Genomic DNA, 16,069 nt, shown 5'->3' with positions numbered 1-16,069 from the left:
CACTGCACAAGGTCACTTCGAGGTATCTATAACCTGCCCAGCACTGCTATGAACTATAAAAACACCTTTTTGTGTGCTAAACAACCAAAAATGAATGAAGGCGATTCAGTCTGATGACTTCTCCTGCCTCGCCTCCCTTATGCGTAGGTATACATGTGCACTTTTGTCGGAGATATCTACGCATCGGTCGCTCCTATTGCAACACTAAGAACTCAAAGTAAAAACAGCATTCATAGGTAACTGCTTTCCCTTGTGGCAGAGAGAAAGAGCGGTGCTTTTACAATCTTTCTGGTATAAGACATTTCAGCATTACTGGAGAGAGAATGTTGTGTCTTGTGGTCTATTGACAGTCGCGATGACTTGAGGATTCTAGACTGTTCGTATCCAGAAAAGCATGCAGGAGCACCTCCGTTTGGTGGCTTGAGCTCTGAAATATCTACCGTCCTTGTCCATAAAACATTGGAATGCGCTCATTTCAAGAGGAAATCAATTTACGTTTTTGTGTGTACGACCGTAGCCACTGTTGAAAATAACATGGAAGCTCGTTCGGTGCTCTGCAGAGCGCCACCACCGGGGCCACGCGCAATGACGAGGTGCTTGAGCAAGCAGCAGTACAGCGAGAGTTAGCTTCTCGTCGTCTGTTACTGTTGCACCCCATGCCCCCCGTGCGCCCTCGTACTAAACTTCTAGTCATAGTGCTCTAAAAGAGTTTGCAAAATGAGTTATCAAGGGACGCATGCATGCAGCCGCGAGCAAATTTAAATGTGATAATTATCTATATATTCGATTCAATCGAAAACGTAGATTGATAATTCAGTATTGTTTGTTCTGTGATTATTTGCTTGGTAACGTTTGGCATGTTTAAAGCGACGGCTGCAATAAAAATGACCCTCTGGAACTACAAGGTGCATTAAAAATTTTCTAGGTGTAGCATGCATGCGTGCTTTGATAACTCAGCTGGAATGCTTTCTGGTAAAGCACCGCGGCTAGGCTGTGTACCTGAGAAGACGCGCGCAATATAGGTGCAGCCTCCTGTGGTGAAGTGGGCGGAGCCGTAGCAGATGACGCGCTGCTATCTCAAGTGAAATCAGTGCCGCTGGCACAGATTTTGCCTGCGCTGCAAGATTTCGCATGGTGGAGGGGGGTGCTCTAATGAGCACTGCTACGCTCTGCCATGTTACCTCCAAGAGCGGAGAAGCAGCACCGTCAGTTTTTTTTCAGTCCTTATGTATTGTAAATTGTTACGACTAAAGTGCTCTCCACGCGCATTGATAACCTGTGAGTACGTTGCCAATATAACAGGGGAGGGCCAAACAACCCCGGGCATGAATCTGAAGACCAGCGGGACCGACGAGCACCCTTGGGCTGCCTCGTGGATCTCATGCGCATCAAGGGCTTGGAGCGGCTGGAGTTGCGAGGAGCCCATGGACTCATTTTGCGGCCCTTCTCCAAGGAGACCGTCGCGGCTGTGATTATGGAGAACCGGCTGCGTGTGCTGGTATGTGCTTAACCAGTGGGCTGCGAAAGAGGAACTTTCGACAGAAAATCGCTTGCACGTACGGCTTGATTTGCAGAGGTGCCATGTGGTGCCTTTTCGAATTTGCGTGGTTCTCCTTTCTGTTTTTTAATACCTTCTGCACAACAAACATGAAGGCATCATTAGAAAGCCTGAATTTTTGAACTTATCACTCTGGCACCAAAGGTTCTAACCCATCTCACTTTGTAACGGTGCTGACTTAGTGCATGACACATGACTTTTATTGACACGCTTCGTATAAAGTAAATAAAATAGTGATATTTTGAATGCAAGACATTACGTCCTTTCCTGCTTGAAAGTCCCATCACCATCAGTGAGCTGCGGCAGAACAATCGCATTTAAATTACGTTACATACCCAAAACACGAATGGATATTGTGAGGGTTTAATGTTGCGCCCAAGTTCTACTGTATAGTTACATGGCCGAAAGCGCTAACCAGAGTACCACCTATGCAACAGACAATGACTGGCTCGCAATAGTTGAAAAAGCAGCCAGAAAAGGACAGCAACTATAACCTCAACATTTTGCTATATCACTGGAAAAATAACTCGTATTTGCACTTAAAACTTTTTAGGTGTCGTAGTTCTCTCAGAACATTCAACAGATGTTTTCACATTCTGTTTATGTTTTTGTACGAGATTTTACTTCGTTCTTATTTGGCAAGAAGGTGGGGAGAGACCACGCTGCGATGGTAACAAGCTGTATTTTTCAGACAAAGAGTTTCTGCGAGGAAGGTGGAAGGGCAGTCCGTCTATGTTGCCTTGCGGGCGCTGACAATTCGCGTGCTCTAATAAAGGATATTCTGCATTGGAAGAAACTGGTGGAAAGACTTCGGTGTTCAACTACACTGCGCAACCTCCGAGTACAGATTATGGTAGACCGAATTCCTCCGTCGTGCAGCCAGCAGAAAATTGTATGACAGCATCGTCACCACAGATCGTTGGTTGGCTAAGTACCTATATGTATGCTGGAATGTCAGGAGTTTGTGTGGTCGGTGCGTCTTTTTTTATCTTCATTGCAGCGAAGATTAAAAAACTTTTGGATATTTTCGTTTTAGTTGAAACTTCTAGTGCAATGCTGACTTTCCAAACACCAATCTTGTGCAGGAAAAGTTTATGCTCAAAAAGGAACTACAGATTGACGAAGAGTACTGATGTAGCATAGCGAATATGCAGTGCAGGTGCACATTGGGACTGCTGTCATTGATCAACTTCTAGACAGAAACATGGCCTTGTCATTCCTTGAAATTGTCATTCTTCTTGGACAAACTTTAGAAGAACCAGCCTGTAAATGTTTGGAAAATGCTTGAACCGGCTAATGTGCCATCAATTTTGTTTCTTTGCAGTCTCTGACGACAGCACAAGGCATAAGCCAGTATTTAATGGAATTGATCGGCTTGCTGTCCCGACTAGAGGAATTGGCCTTGGGAAATTGCACCAACTGGCCTGCTGCGGTACGACTTCAATCTCTCCAGTAGTTGTCATAGTACATACTTGTCGGTTTTCAGCGAATACGCTTACGTTTACATATTGAAATCGTAGATGTTTTGCGTTAACCTTGGTTGAGTGGCATGAGAAAAAAAATCAAACAAGAAAATTGTTTTCTTGTAATGGATGCACCGCTGCAGATAGTGCGTTAAAACACTGAAGCTGGCTTTTGCGCCTGCCGGAGTGTGAGCTCAAGGGGCATATGCTTATGCGCACCCCTTGGTATACCATTTTAAAGTTGATAGTCTTTCTTGGGGTACGAAAATGCAAAAAATACATCGCAGCCAGTAGCAGTGGTGCAACCCTCGAGAAACAGCGGACCTGGGGGCCGACCTGATTTCTTCCACAATTGGATCCCGTGCCAGTGCGGGGGAATGACTGGAACGGCCTTGTACAATGCAGCTACACTTGGCGTCACCCCTAAATACTTAGCCTATCCTAGCAAGATTACGTCAAAAGTTATTAAAACTTAGCAAAGCCGAGCAAAACCTACTAAAAGTTGGCAAAACCAAAATAAGCTAGGTGAAACCCGCACTCTCCTGTTTCTCCACTCTTTCACCCCTTGTGCAAGTGGCACCAATGTCTTTTGAAGTATATTTGCGGCATCCGAAAGATGCTGTATTTTTGCATGTATAACCAACCACTTCAATTCCCTGCACTCATGTTTTGCGCGTATGGGAAAAAATATAAACACACATCTACCCTACACAGCTGGCACCGCAAAGAAACATTTACGTCATGTCTAAAAGTTTAGATCACAGGTACATTTTATAAAATTACATAATAAATACGGTGGTGGTTTTAAACCTCCTAATCTTGTTTGATTGCCAAATAAAAAAGAGCCACACATTCATTTTCCATAAAACTGATACCCAAAACCAAATTGCGTTATGCCGAGGTGCACCTGCTGGGATGGGTAGTTGTAGGTAGCTGCAATGCTGAAAAGGCTCCCTTCTAGACATTGGCAGTTGTGCGGATTGTTTTTGATTATCTTTGGCACTCTCTATCATGTAGTGCCATATTATTTGGCGAAGGCAACAGCTCTTGTATTAATACAGAATGACACTGTGTCATGGGTGAAACATCAAAACTACACTTTTTTGTGCTGGCTACAATAAACATAAAATTTCAGTAATGGGAATGGTGATGCATACATCAGGGCATCTCACAAAAAGACGGAGTTGCAACTGGGGCCCTTTATATTCCAATACTGGTGGTAAATTCTATTTTTGAATTTCTAATTACTGTTGCGCCTACAAAGGTGAACATGTAGTGGGTTTTTCTGGGAGGGAGTAGAAGTTGTTGAATCTCAGTCCAAGATATTTGCCTCTTACTTCTTGGGAGACAACTGTAATCAATATGATTGCTAAAGTCACACACTTGGTCCCATGCATATCAATTTAGTGTAATAAAAGCATGAAAGTAAACTGATTTAGTAGAGAGTAAACACTTGAGTGCTAGCGTAATGGTGGTGCCTTCGGCAAGTGTTTATTATGACCAGAATTGATTGTTGGTACTTTTGCGGTACAGTACAGCACAAGCGCAGGACAACTGTCTCCTTACTAGAAAACGCTTTCTATGGAACCGAGGAGCAGCAGTGTTGAGACGAATTTAATAATGGTGGTATAATTGCGCGCACCCAAATGACCACTCACTCATAGTAATAGAAGTATCACTAGCGATTACCAGACCAGTGATTTGCAGAATTGTCTCCTGTGCTAGGTTGTTTGGTTTCACTTCTAAAGGCTAAAGACAGCAAGACTCTAACAAATGAATGCGTGCAATGGGAAGATGGAATTGCAAATTGCTTGCGTGGGGTGGGCTGTTAGTTTGATGTAGTTGGCTTATGATGGTTTGCGAGAAATGCAAAAAATAGTAGTGGGTAGACGATTGCATTGTGGTGAAGACAATAACTAGTGGTATTCACATTGCATGACAGGTTGCCACAGACTGGCAAAACATTTACGTTTGTTATGTTACGAGTGCGGGTTTAGAAATACGTTAGAGTGACAAACTGCGATCTAAAATTAGTTTTTTGTATTGGAGCCTCTGTAGTTTGCCTAAAAAGGCTTAGAATAATTTTGTGCGTGCGCTTTGTGCAAGATTTTTTTGTAGTTGCTGTGGGAAACTCGCGCATTATGAGGGGATTTTTTTCCCAATCAATACATTTTCGCTGTTTTGTAATGATTCTGTGTGTTTAAAGCCCAACTTGGCGGAAGTTCTGAAAGAAAAAAAAAAACGTTTCGATATACTGCAGTTCTTTACTTCCATCGGCAAACTGAAAAATCTGCGAAGACTGGCGCTTGAAGGGGGCGAAGATGGGAAGGGATTCAGTACAATGCTCCTTGGACTTTCAAGGTGAGTGAAGCTTCAACAGCATGTGAGTGCAAAGAAAAGTGAACTTGAAATATGCATGTTCATGCACTTAGCACAAGCAATTGATACGGAATGGCGGTACCGTCAAGCATATTTGCCCGAGCTTAATGAATGCTCTGTATAATGCCCTTGATATTCACACAACAGCACAGCCAGATCACAACCTTTATCGTATTTTCACACTGGTGGTCATTAGGGCTCTATTGCTTCGCAACCTATGACATCCACATGTGACCAGTAGCGGACTCAGTCAAAACTGAGAATATCTGCCTCCCTAATTTCTGCCTCGGGGTACACTTCGCGATATCTGCGGAAAAATTTCTTGTTAGAGTGGCCTAACACGAATTTCAACATCTGGTTCTGCTCGTAACAAACTCTCTGTATGAACGCTCTGAAGTAGCGTTGAGCTGATGAATGGCTTATGTCGATAAACGTATTTCTGGCATCAGGAAACGTCGGTGAAGTGCTGCCAAAAAACAAGTATATAAGCAAAAAAAGAACAGAAAATAACGTAGAGAAATCGGCGTGAGAAAATAACTGGGACATGCATGTGCAGGCTCCGGGGACAATGGGCACTTGTGCTGTCATGGTTGCTGGACTGCTATTTTGGTTTTCCCAATATCCTGATATTTTATTTTATTTTATTTTATTTATACCATACTGCGGACACTAGGTCCAAGCAGGGTGGGCGATACAAGTGAGCACAGTTCTACAGCAATACACCACTTTATGACAGCACATTTGTGGTGGCTAGGTCATTCCACTCACTGATAGTGCGGGGAAAAAAAGAAAACTTGAAAAGGTTAGTTGGTGCAAAGTAAGGAGTAAGCGCGTGGGGTTGGTGGTGCCGGGTAACACTTGTTGTTAAGGGCGATACAAACAGTGAAGGGTCGAGTGCTAATTTGTTCCCTACGAGTAGGGAAAGAAAGTCAAGTCTGAATTGCTGTCTTCGAATTTTGAGTAAAGGTAGGTTGTTAATTTTCATTAGTTCGGAGGGTGAATCAGTTCGGAACATTTGTTATGTATAAACCGCAAAGCTTTCTTTGAATTCGTTCAAGGTTATCAATGTTAACTTCTGTATGCGGACCCCGAACAGTGCATGCGTATTCGAGCTTGGGTCTTATTAATGCTACGTAAGCTAAAAGTTTACGCTAGGCGAGGCAATTTTAAAAATTTGTCTTTTAGATAACAAAGCTTTCGGAAGGCAGAAGAGCAAACGTTGTTGATGTGAAGGTTCCAGGACAAGTTATTTGTTAGTGTCACGCCTAAATACTTATAGTTATTCACCTCTTCCAGCAGCACTGAACCTAGTTTGTACACATGCTTGAGTGTTGTTGTTTTACGAATAAGAGGAAGATGCACACACTTGTTAGCATTAAGAATCATGCCCCATTCATCACACCATTTCAGAATGTTTCGTAGGCTATTGTTCAGGTCGTCTTGATCAGTTGCCGAAATAACATTTTATTTATTTCATATAAGATAACACGATGGGGAAATTTTGGGGCCATATTTTGCGAGAAGAAAACTTCACTACTCCAGTTTACACGGGATTTGGTATTACTTTACTCATTTCCCAACTTTCCTTTAACTTGTAAGAGTACTTGTGGTCCTGTTACGCTCAAAGCTGCAAGCGTCGCAGCTCCACGTAAGGTGTGAAGGTCATCCAGACAGCAAGGGCCCCAGCGTTGCTCTGACAGATGCGAAAAGGGCAGCCAACGTGCTATAGCACATTTTACCGTGTTCCGGAGGTGACAAAAGTGCTGTTTCATGACTGCCTGTTCCATATCTTCAGGTCATTTCTCCATGAGAAAAAAAAGACCGCCTAATAAAACATGGTGTACTGGGCTCCACTCCAGTGGGGACGGAATTGCAGTCCCATAAGAGCCTGTTCTTACGATTTTCGCTCGTTCGCTTGTAGATAATAATGGAAAAAAGTTCTCGTTTAAAAAAATTATTCAGGTGTTCAACAAAAAAAATCGATATAGTTGATTATTGTGTAGACTTTGCTAGCATCACTTGTCTAGTTTCTTCGGTGGTGTTAGGGGTTCGATTCCTGTGACTTCATGCTTGTATCTGGAAAAACCTTCTGCTCACTGTGCAGGCTGGAAAGGCTGGAGCTGAAGCGGTGGACGCTATCTGACAGCCTGTGTGACGTACTTCCCCGCATGGAGAACCTACGCACTTTCCTGATTTGGCCACGGAGCACAGGGCCGGTGAGTGCATACTAAGACAGGGTTTCCTTTTGATTGATTGTAGGGATTAACCCGCCGCCGCAACGCAAATGATGAGGAGCGGCGTAGTGGAGGGCTATCAATTATAATTGACCACATGTGGATCTTTAACGTGCGCTGAAATCTCGTACAAATGGGCGTTTTTGCTTTTCGCCTGCCTGCCTTCTTTTCATTTATTATTTTGTGGAAAGTGCTAGCTTACCTTTAAAATCTTAGCCTACATTCATGCGAATGTCATGAACTTCAAGATGGCTTCTTTGTGTTGCTGGCAGTGTACCATTGCAGATAAAGTAAGCTGACGCTGAAACACTTAGCTGCCATTGGAACAACAGATTTTTAATGCTTCCGTCACATACATCATTTATGGCTTGCGAAAGCTGAAATATGTACTTACATAATGATGGCATCTATCGCGTGGGTCATAAACCTCAGTTTTCCTCAGGGTTGTACACGTTCCTCCAATATAGGAACGAAAGTTCCCTCCTCGTTCCTTCCCAATTTCGAAACGAGTTCCCGTTACAAGCTTTTCAAGTTACACTCGAAACCTTGCAACTTGTCGTTACATTAACGTTGCACTTGAATTTCTATTTAAAATGTGGTACCGAATATTCCTGAGGCGAAATGAAATCAGCAATGTAACACTCACATCGAACTACGTATATTATACGAATTTGAACACCTCCGGCAGCAGAATATGCGAAGAAACGCTCCTAAAGGAATTTTTTTAGGGAGCACCAGATTTATTGCAGACATGCTTAACTGCAAGTGTGGTGCTCGTCTATTACAAGTGAAACACAGATGGTGCTTTCTACTTGGGTCTTCAGATATGGAGTCAGGATACTGCTTTTGAAAAGTGCAAATAGCAAGTTACTCACATGCATGAACATAAATGTCTAGCGCAAGAAACCGCATGTAAAGGTACAATATATAGGCGTTTCATAAATGCTGGTTAAATATTACAGTAGGAGTAACAAAGAATTTCCAGAATGCATATTCGCAACTTAGTAGACTCCTTTCTTTGAACTCAGCAAGAGTTGCATCTCGACGTTGGTGTCAGACAGACGAACCCGTTTCTTTCGTCAACACTGCGTTAGCAATGTTAAAGAGCCGTTACACCAAAGCTCTTGAGGGTTCTGCAACATTGTACTTCAGGACAATTTGGTTCAGTACCCAATTCTTAGGAGACTGCCTCCGCATGGGCTCATAGGCGTGTGCTTAGCATACAACACGCGCTCTCCACGGAGAGTGTTTTTTGTGTATATTTTGTTTGACGCCCATTGACACACTCTGTGGTGCCGTGCACATAATATTGACTGTTGTGGTTTGCTCCTTAAATTCTGGCAAGCGCGAGCATCGGAACCAGTGCGTCAACAACAGAGCTTCAGAGAGTTACTCTGCCGGATAAAGAGTTCATGGTCGTCTTTTTGCTGCAGCCTTGTCTGCTGCAACTTTTTTGTACATGCTACAGTTTTAAGTTTGGCCTCCCACTTCTCGTTGTCTGAACGGAGGAACTGTGCACACGGCAGCAGCCACCAGCTTAGGTTTACCAACTCTTCAATGAAGGAAGTCGGGACGGAAGAGAGGGGGGCTAGCATAGGGATAGCATAGGTAGCATAGCATAGGGGTAATATAGGGAGGCAACGAAACCAGTTTTATTTATGTCGGTATTTTCCAGACGAATCTATTGTTTCATTATTTTTGCGGCCTCTTGAAGTGGTACTTGTTCTGGCTGCATGATGCTCGCAACCATTGCTCTTGCTGAAGAATGTACCCCTAAATGTTGTCGCACTTCACGTGGAAGGTCAGCTTTACCCGAAGCTCTGCCTGGATACGTTCTTAATAACTTTGTGTTCTGAAGAGTGACGTGGCTCTTTGAGCACGCTTTGGATCGCAAAAAAATTCCTAATTGGGCTGTCAGCAACAATTCCGGGACATATAGCTGTCCCGACGAGGACAACACGGTACTCAAAGCGTTGTATGAAAAGTCGGAACAGTCCCGCAAAGTATGGGACGGTTAATAACCCAACGTGAGTATACGCTACTCGGCTTGCCATTTTGTGAAGCACTGGTCGGAACCGGCCCATAACAATACGCCACATTCGTGGCACCACAATGATGCAAAGAAAAGGTGGCAGAATAGCTCCCAGCAAAATTCCAAAACCAATCGTCAAAGCAAGCCTGGCTGTGCGCGCATCCCGAAACTCATGGTCCGCTCGGTGCGTGAAGAGGTTTACGGGGGCGTGTGCGAGCTCCATGCCCGTGGTGTATGGCGATAAAACTTTCAAGGTCAGATTCGGCTAGCAACTCACTCACTTTCGGAGTTATCTAAGGCAAAAGGTGTTCTCCAAGATTGGCATCAGCTCAGGGGCTTGACACGCCCCCTGAGGCATCGCCTTATGAGCCGCGCACTGTCAACCTTCATTACACCTTTCGGAAGACACTGCTTAACAGGTCTTCGGTATAGCCTCAGCTCCAGAGAACTTACAATGCTGAATGACATCAGTGATGGAAGCGATGGCAGGTGTAATTTTCACGTGAGCGATGTTTTAGTGTTTAGATAATCGATCATCGTCACGATCATTGGCGCCATGCAGGGCTCCAATGCTTCGAATAAACATGTATTACGCTGGACGCAGAACAGTGCGTGTTCCTAGAAACAAGCTTAGACTTTTTGGGACAGCAAATCAATTAACGTGATATCCACCCGCTATCTATTAAATGCCGTTCTGGATATAACACCACCAACACCGAACGATACATTTCACCGACTTATAGTCATGGCAACCTACCTAGCGCGCTTCGTGCCCAACACGGCTGACGTGATCACGTCGTTGACCTCAATGCTTAGCTCCAAGCAGGGTTTTGTGTGATACCTACCAGAGGAGAAGCTTTCAACGCATTGAAAACGCTCGTGAATTTTCCTCCTGTCCTAGCACTCTACGATCTGTGGAAGCATACAATGGTCTCAGAAGACGCATCCTTTTATGTGCTGGGCGCCATACGCCGTCAGAAGCAAGACGGTGACTGTTTGAAGATTGTATACGATGCGTCACGCCCTATGACAGACACAGAAAAGAGATACGCGGAAATAGACAAAGTGTTGGCAGTTGTCTCGGCATGCGAGACATTCAGAGATTACCTTCTCGGTATGTACTCCAAACGCTAGACAGACCAGAAGCCTCTAGTCTCATTACAGGGCAGAAAACACATCTCGTAACTGACGCCCAGACTACAACGGCTTCGCATGCGGCTTAAGCAGTACCGGCAAAACGTGGTATGCATCCCAGGGAAAACTTTTATACCGGCTCACTTCCTTTCACGCTCTCCCATTAAGAAAACACGCGAAGACGACTTTGTCGCGGACGTAGAGGCCTATGTGAGCTTTGTTACGTCAACGACACCGGGTACAACCCCAATCCTTTAAGCAATGATCAAGAAACAGAAACTGGGCTTACAGCAAGTTACTATGTGAGCAGAAATGGTGGCCACTTCACCACCGGCATCTAGGAGAGGCACTCAAACCGTTATGAAATGAACGTTACATTATAGCAGTTCAACACAAGTTGGTCCTGTTTGGTAACAGAATAATGGTGCCCGAATACCTGCGCCAAGCAATTCTGCATGACCTGAACACTGATCACCTCGGCCTAAAAAACGGAATTACGAGTCAACGAATCAGTGTCGCGGCCAGGCATATGAGACGACACACAGCGGCTCATCATCAGCTGTATGCAATGTCTCCAACAGCAGCAGAACAAAAACTTTGCATGATGCGAACAGAGCTTCCTAGCCCACTATGGGAAATAGTAGTAATGGACCTTTTCTTCTGCGGCGACCGCTATTGGTATTGATAAGACTACTACTCTAGATACACAGAAATCGCACGCCACAAATCCCGGTCGCTTCACGTTGTCATCGCACATTGCAAGTCGGTGTTTGCAAGACATGGAATTCCCAATACTGTTATATCCGACAACGGCCCTCGGTTTGCCTGCACGACCGCGTCGGCTTTTGCGGAATTTGTACGCGAGTACAATTTTTGTCACATCACCTCAAGCCCATGGTACCAACAGTGCAGCACTGCCAGAAGCGTCCGTGAAGGCTATCAAGGCATCCATTCAAAAGACAAACAACCCGTACGAAACACTTCTCGCCTACCACTCAATGCCGCTCGAAAACGGCTATTGTCTGCGGAGTTGCTCATGTGACGACGTTCTTACTGCATGAAAATAGCTCAAGTCCTATCTCAGAAACAAGGCTGAGCTCCAAGCCGAACGCATCTGAAACGTACGCCGCCCGTGAAGACGATCCGGCCTAGTCATACAGAACGCCGAGGGCTACGACTGTAACGCGCAACTTATCGAGCCACGTGCTCCAGAGCCAGGATGACCAAGCACGTCGCACATGTACACGCGAAGCCGACGCAGCGTGAGGTCGGTGCAATGTTTCACCTCCATGTACACCCCTCGGCAACTTTCGACGTTCGTTCAAGCACAACGCCGGCGGAGAGGGGAGATGTAGTACGTGGGCTGCCGCCGGAAGGAGGGCATGGCACCCGGAACAAGCGCGTGTGCCTGGCGAATGAATACACACTTTATGTCTCGACATCGCTACGTGGAGACGTGCATTTTATGCGCTCGGGTCGCCGCCAATGTATAATATACCCGAAGAACATAACAGCAGCGAGTTTACCGTCTTTACTCCTAGCGTTGACCAAGGCAGAGGTCACTTGAATCACAGGCACAGGCCAAATGGCCGAGGTCACACGAATCACTGTGGGGTACCAGTACTATGAGGGCACCAGAGAGGCTTACAAAAAAACACCACTGAGCATTTTCATCACTCCGTCGTTGTCCCTGCCTGCCTGTCGCCTCTGTGCCGTATCTACAGATGTACGTGTCAAGAGTTGCTTGAATAGGACCATACGTCAAAATTTTCTTCAGAAGGCTGTTCTAACTAAACCACCTTAGTTGTGGTGTCCATGCTAGCACGCATAGGAGAAATATATTGATATGAGTACCGGTGGTAGTACCCGGCGATGCCCAGTTGAGCACTATACAAAGGACCCTAATGGAATGGTAGTTATCGAGTTATTTCTGACCGGTCATTATTACGTATTTCACCATAGAGTTGTGCACAATTAGGTAGTCTGGACAGCTGTCAATACGTGGGCTCCTACCGGAGGCGTGTGTGGAAGGGAAACGCCCGGAAATCTCGTGGTATTAGACTTTCTAAAACGAATTGTACCGAGACGGTGCGCTAAAACGAATATTCATGATAACTGTTATCTCCGTAGGTATGAACGATACTTGTCAGGTGTGTATAGTGGCCCTCAAGGCCATCAACGGGTATTACCCTTGTTATTTATTGTTTACCACTGAATAACAAGCTTCTACCGGGAGCGTGTGGTTGCATAAAATCCCAACACTTGGGGAACGCTGTGCGTACGCGAGAAATTGAAGTGCATTGTATGTCCAGAGAAGTGTAACCTAAAAGTACCACTGGACTCTTTGGGCGCGGGTTTGGAATAAATCCTGAAAGTGGTTTTCGGACAATTCTATGGGCAGCAATTCTATGCAAAAACGAATTGAATATATCAATGGGCTCTTTAGTTATTGAGGAATGTGTGAAAGCAGGCAGTTTCCCCGAATCCTGATTGTCCCTAGAAAATGGTTTTATAGAAAAATTTTCTACTGCGTTGATTAGATACCTGAGTAAGTTATATCAACAAAACTCAGTTCAATATATGAAGTGGCTTGCGATAAAAAAGAAACACCCGAAAAATGATGTCACTTTTTTTTCCTCTCTCCATGGTGTAATTTTTCAAAATTTCGTCACTATTGAGCTCTTCCACTGTAATCAGAATGTGGTCATGAAATTTAAAGCGATTATGCAGCAGTTTGGGAAGGCGTTGACAGCATCAGTTGGGCATTTTCAACTCGTCGGGTGCGCCACTTCACGAATTACATTACACCCTTCTGCCAGCATCGCAGGCCGAAATCCTTGATAATGGTTTTGTGTATTGTTGTTAGTACTATTTAGCATGAAAAACCAATTGGATAAACCAATCCATAAAAAATGTATTCGAGAATATTTCAGAACTACAATTTTGTCCTGAAATTCATTATCAGCCTAATAGTCTTGGTTAGGGGGAAACCATTAACCAGCCCTTCAGATATTTGTAAGGGGTACAGATACCAGAAAAAAGCACTTGGATATGTGAAGGGGTAAGTGAGGTGATGACGAATTTACGATGACACTAATTCCCCTTTTTTTCCTGCTTAGGAGTACAATTTGGGATTGTACTCAACACCGAGGACTCATTCAGCCCTTACGTCGTGACACGAATGTACTCCCGAAATAACAAGTCCTAGGCGTAGCCGTTTTGTCTAGGCATTGATGAATGAACCTGTCCGGGAGTAATTGGGTCAGGCGGGCGTTTCTCTTTGTAGGTATGTCTATAGGCCGAATTGTGAGTACAGGTTTCCCCTCTACTACTCCTGGTTCCTACTTTTATTACTGGCAGAAAGAGCTGAGCATGACAATTTATAATCACGTTAGGTCAACTTTATTGATCTCATGACACAAACACCTGTCGCCAGTGCCAACATGGTACCTTGCACATAAACTGGATTTCGTGTGCATTGCGGCCCGAAATACGCATAAAGTACCAGATCTACCAGCCGGAGTTCAGCCTTTGTTATTTTCAACCCTAAAACATTAACCAAAACACACCTTACTAGTCACTCTAAAGAATGCACATAACAAAGCTTTTTTTCTGCTTCTGGCCGTTAAGCCTATACTGGTTTCCTAAGCGTGCGTTTGTTTTCTGCAGGTTGCCTTAACAAACAGAAACGCCCTGCGTTCCTGCCTGATCGCCAGGAACAAAATGGAGCGCCTGACATGGATAGTGGATTACCAGCATCTGGTGGATCGCGGAAGTCCCACACGTGGAAAGAGCTTGGCACTGGCACTGAAGCAGTTAGCGCCAGATGTGCACATCGCCATCGAGCCAGGAAGACTTTGCAGGTGCACACCGGGTGTCGCTACTGCATTTTTCAGGAGGACTCCTTCAGCGGCCACTTCGTCGGCATTGGTGGCTTTGCATAATCTTTGCAATGCCACAGAGCCTTCAAATATACAGGACAATACCGCAAGGAATAGTAGAGTTAGTGACAGTTGTGCCTCTTCTGCAACGAACCGCACTTCGTGCAGAGCTTCCACCAGTGCGACGCCAGCCCCACTCAGCAGCCAGATGTGTGACGGAGTCGTCGGTGTAAATATGGGCAAAAGTGTGGCACCATCACTTGTTCAGCCATTAGACCGCTCAAACACCGTGCTGTCCAGCGGCAATGCGCCGCACCAAACAACGTCTTCATCAAAGGCGGCATCGAAAAGTAGCGCTGCGGCTGGCGCCTGCTGTGCCATTGCCGAGACACTACTTGGAGTGTGGGACATCAGCTTAGAGGAGAAATGGCACTTGACGTTGCAGCAGTTGTGCGAAGGGCTTGGGCATTGTATGGGACCTGCTACATCTGTGTCCGTGGGTCTCCGGGTTGAACCATGATGTAATATAGCACACGAAGGTTCTCATGGTACAGAAGATGTGCACCCAATATGTTTTGTATGTAGGGACGTATAATGAGACATTGGTGTGATGCTGTAAGCCACAAAAAATTACCTGAAAGAGTGAGCGTTCCGGCTAGCTAATAATCCCAAGTGCTCATTGGAGGAAACATCAAAGTATAGAGTAAAGAACCATGAACAATAAATAAAATACAATGGTGTAAATAAACAACATAATGTCTTTAGGTTTTTAATGAACTTTCTTATTACAAAAACAAAAGAAGCACCGTTATTTTTATTTTTATTTCTTTTGTCCCGTCATAGGGGGGAAGCAATGTACAAACTGGGCGCCCGGATGGCGGGGACGTCGAAATTTTCAAGTGTGCAGAATGTGTACACTTGTCTCTTAGATGTGCGGTGCCCCCATTTTCCACCCAAAACGGATACGTCTACCCCCGCTCCTTCGACTCCAGATGATGGCGAGGAACGGTTAGTCGCAGAGATGATTTTTGCTGGAAATTGCACCTTTTTCGGGGTATGTTTGCTGTACTTTTGGCCAAAAAAGAATCTTTTTTAGATACAGGGAAGTTTAGGACTGTTGGAATAAAAGGAAAAGTAATGTTAGTAAAGCGGATCACGCATCATTTATTACTTCATTTTTTAAATATTCCATGGAGCCATGAAGACATAATACAAGTTTGTGTTATTCGAAAGATTTCTTCTTTTATAGTGCCCCCAGAGCTTGTACGAATGCAACCGATGCTTTATTCACAAAGAAATTAATTATTTTAAGTTAGAATTTTGATTTTGCCGCTAACTCGTGCGTTTTCGTGTCATCACAGGAACCGACTGCTCTGCCATGGTACCTA

The 16,069-nt window shown here is 44.7% G+C and overlaps 1 protein-coding gene across 1 annotated transcript in view; it reads left to right on the top strand.

The window, feature by feature from the left end:
• LOC144145456 (uncharacterized) overlaps positions 1-15,237 on the top strand; it is a 32,340-nt gene extending 17,103 nt beyond the window's left edge. Inside the window, exons 4-8 of the mRNA XM_077677078.1 lie at positions 1,303-1,498; positions 2,883-2,990; positions 5,282-5,382; positions 7,505-7,616; positions 14,470-15,237. Coding sequence (XP_077533204.1) covers positions 1,382-1,498; positions 2,883-2,990; positions 5,282-5,382; positions 7,505-7,616; positions 14,470-15,201 — 1,170 coding nt within the window. The 5' untranslated portion in view covers positions 1,303-1,381 and the 3' untranslated portion in view covers positions 15,202-15,237. The remainder of the gene's footprint in view (positions 1-1,302; positions 1,499-2,882; positions 2,991-5,281; positions 5,383-7,504; positions 7,617-14,469) is intronic.
• Positions 15,238-16,069: the final 832 nt, after the last annotated feature.

The sequence above is a fragment of the Haemaphysalis longicornis genome, unplaced genomic scaffold, assembly GCF_048455015.1.
Source record: "Haemaphysalis longicornis isolate Haplotype H1 unplaced genomic scaffold, Haemaphysalis longicornis Haplotype H1 scaffold_7, whole genome shotgun sequence".
Taxonomy (NCBI): Eukaryota; Metazoa; Arthropoda; class Arachnida; order Ixodida; family Ixodidae; genus Haemaphysalis; species Haemaphysalis longicornis.
The sequence above is the reverse complement of the archived record's forward strand: the minus strand, read 5'-3'. Positions and strand labels throughout refer to the sequence as shown.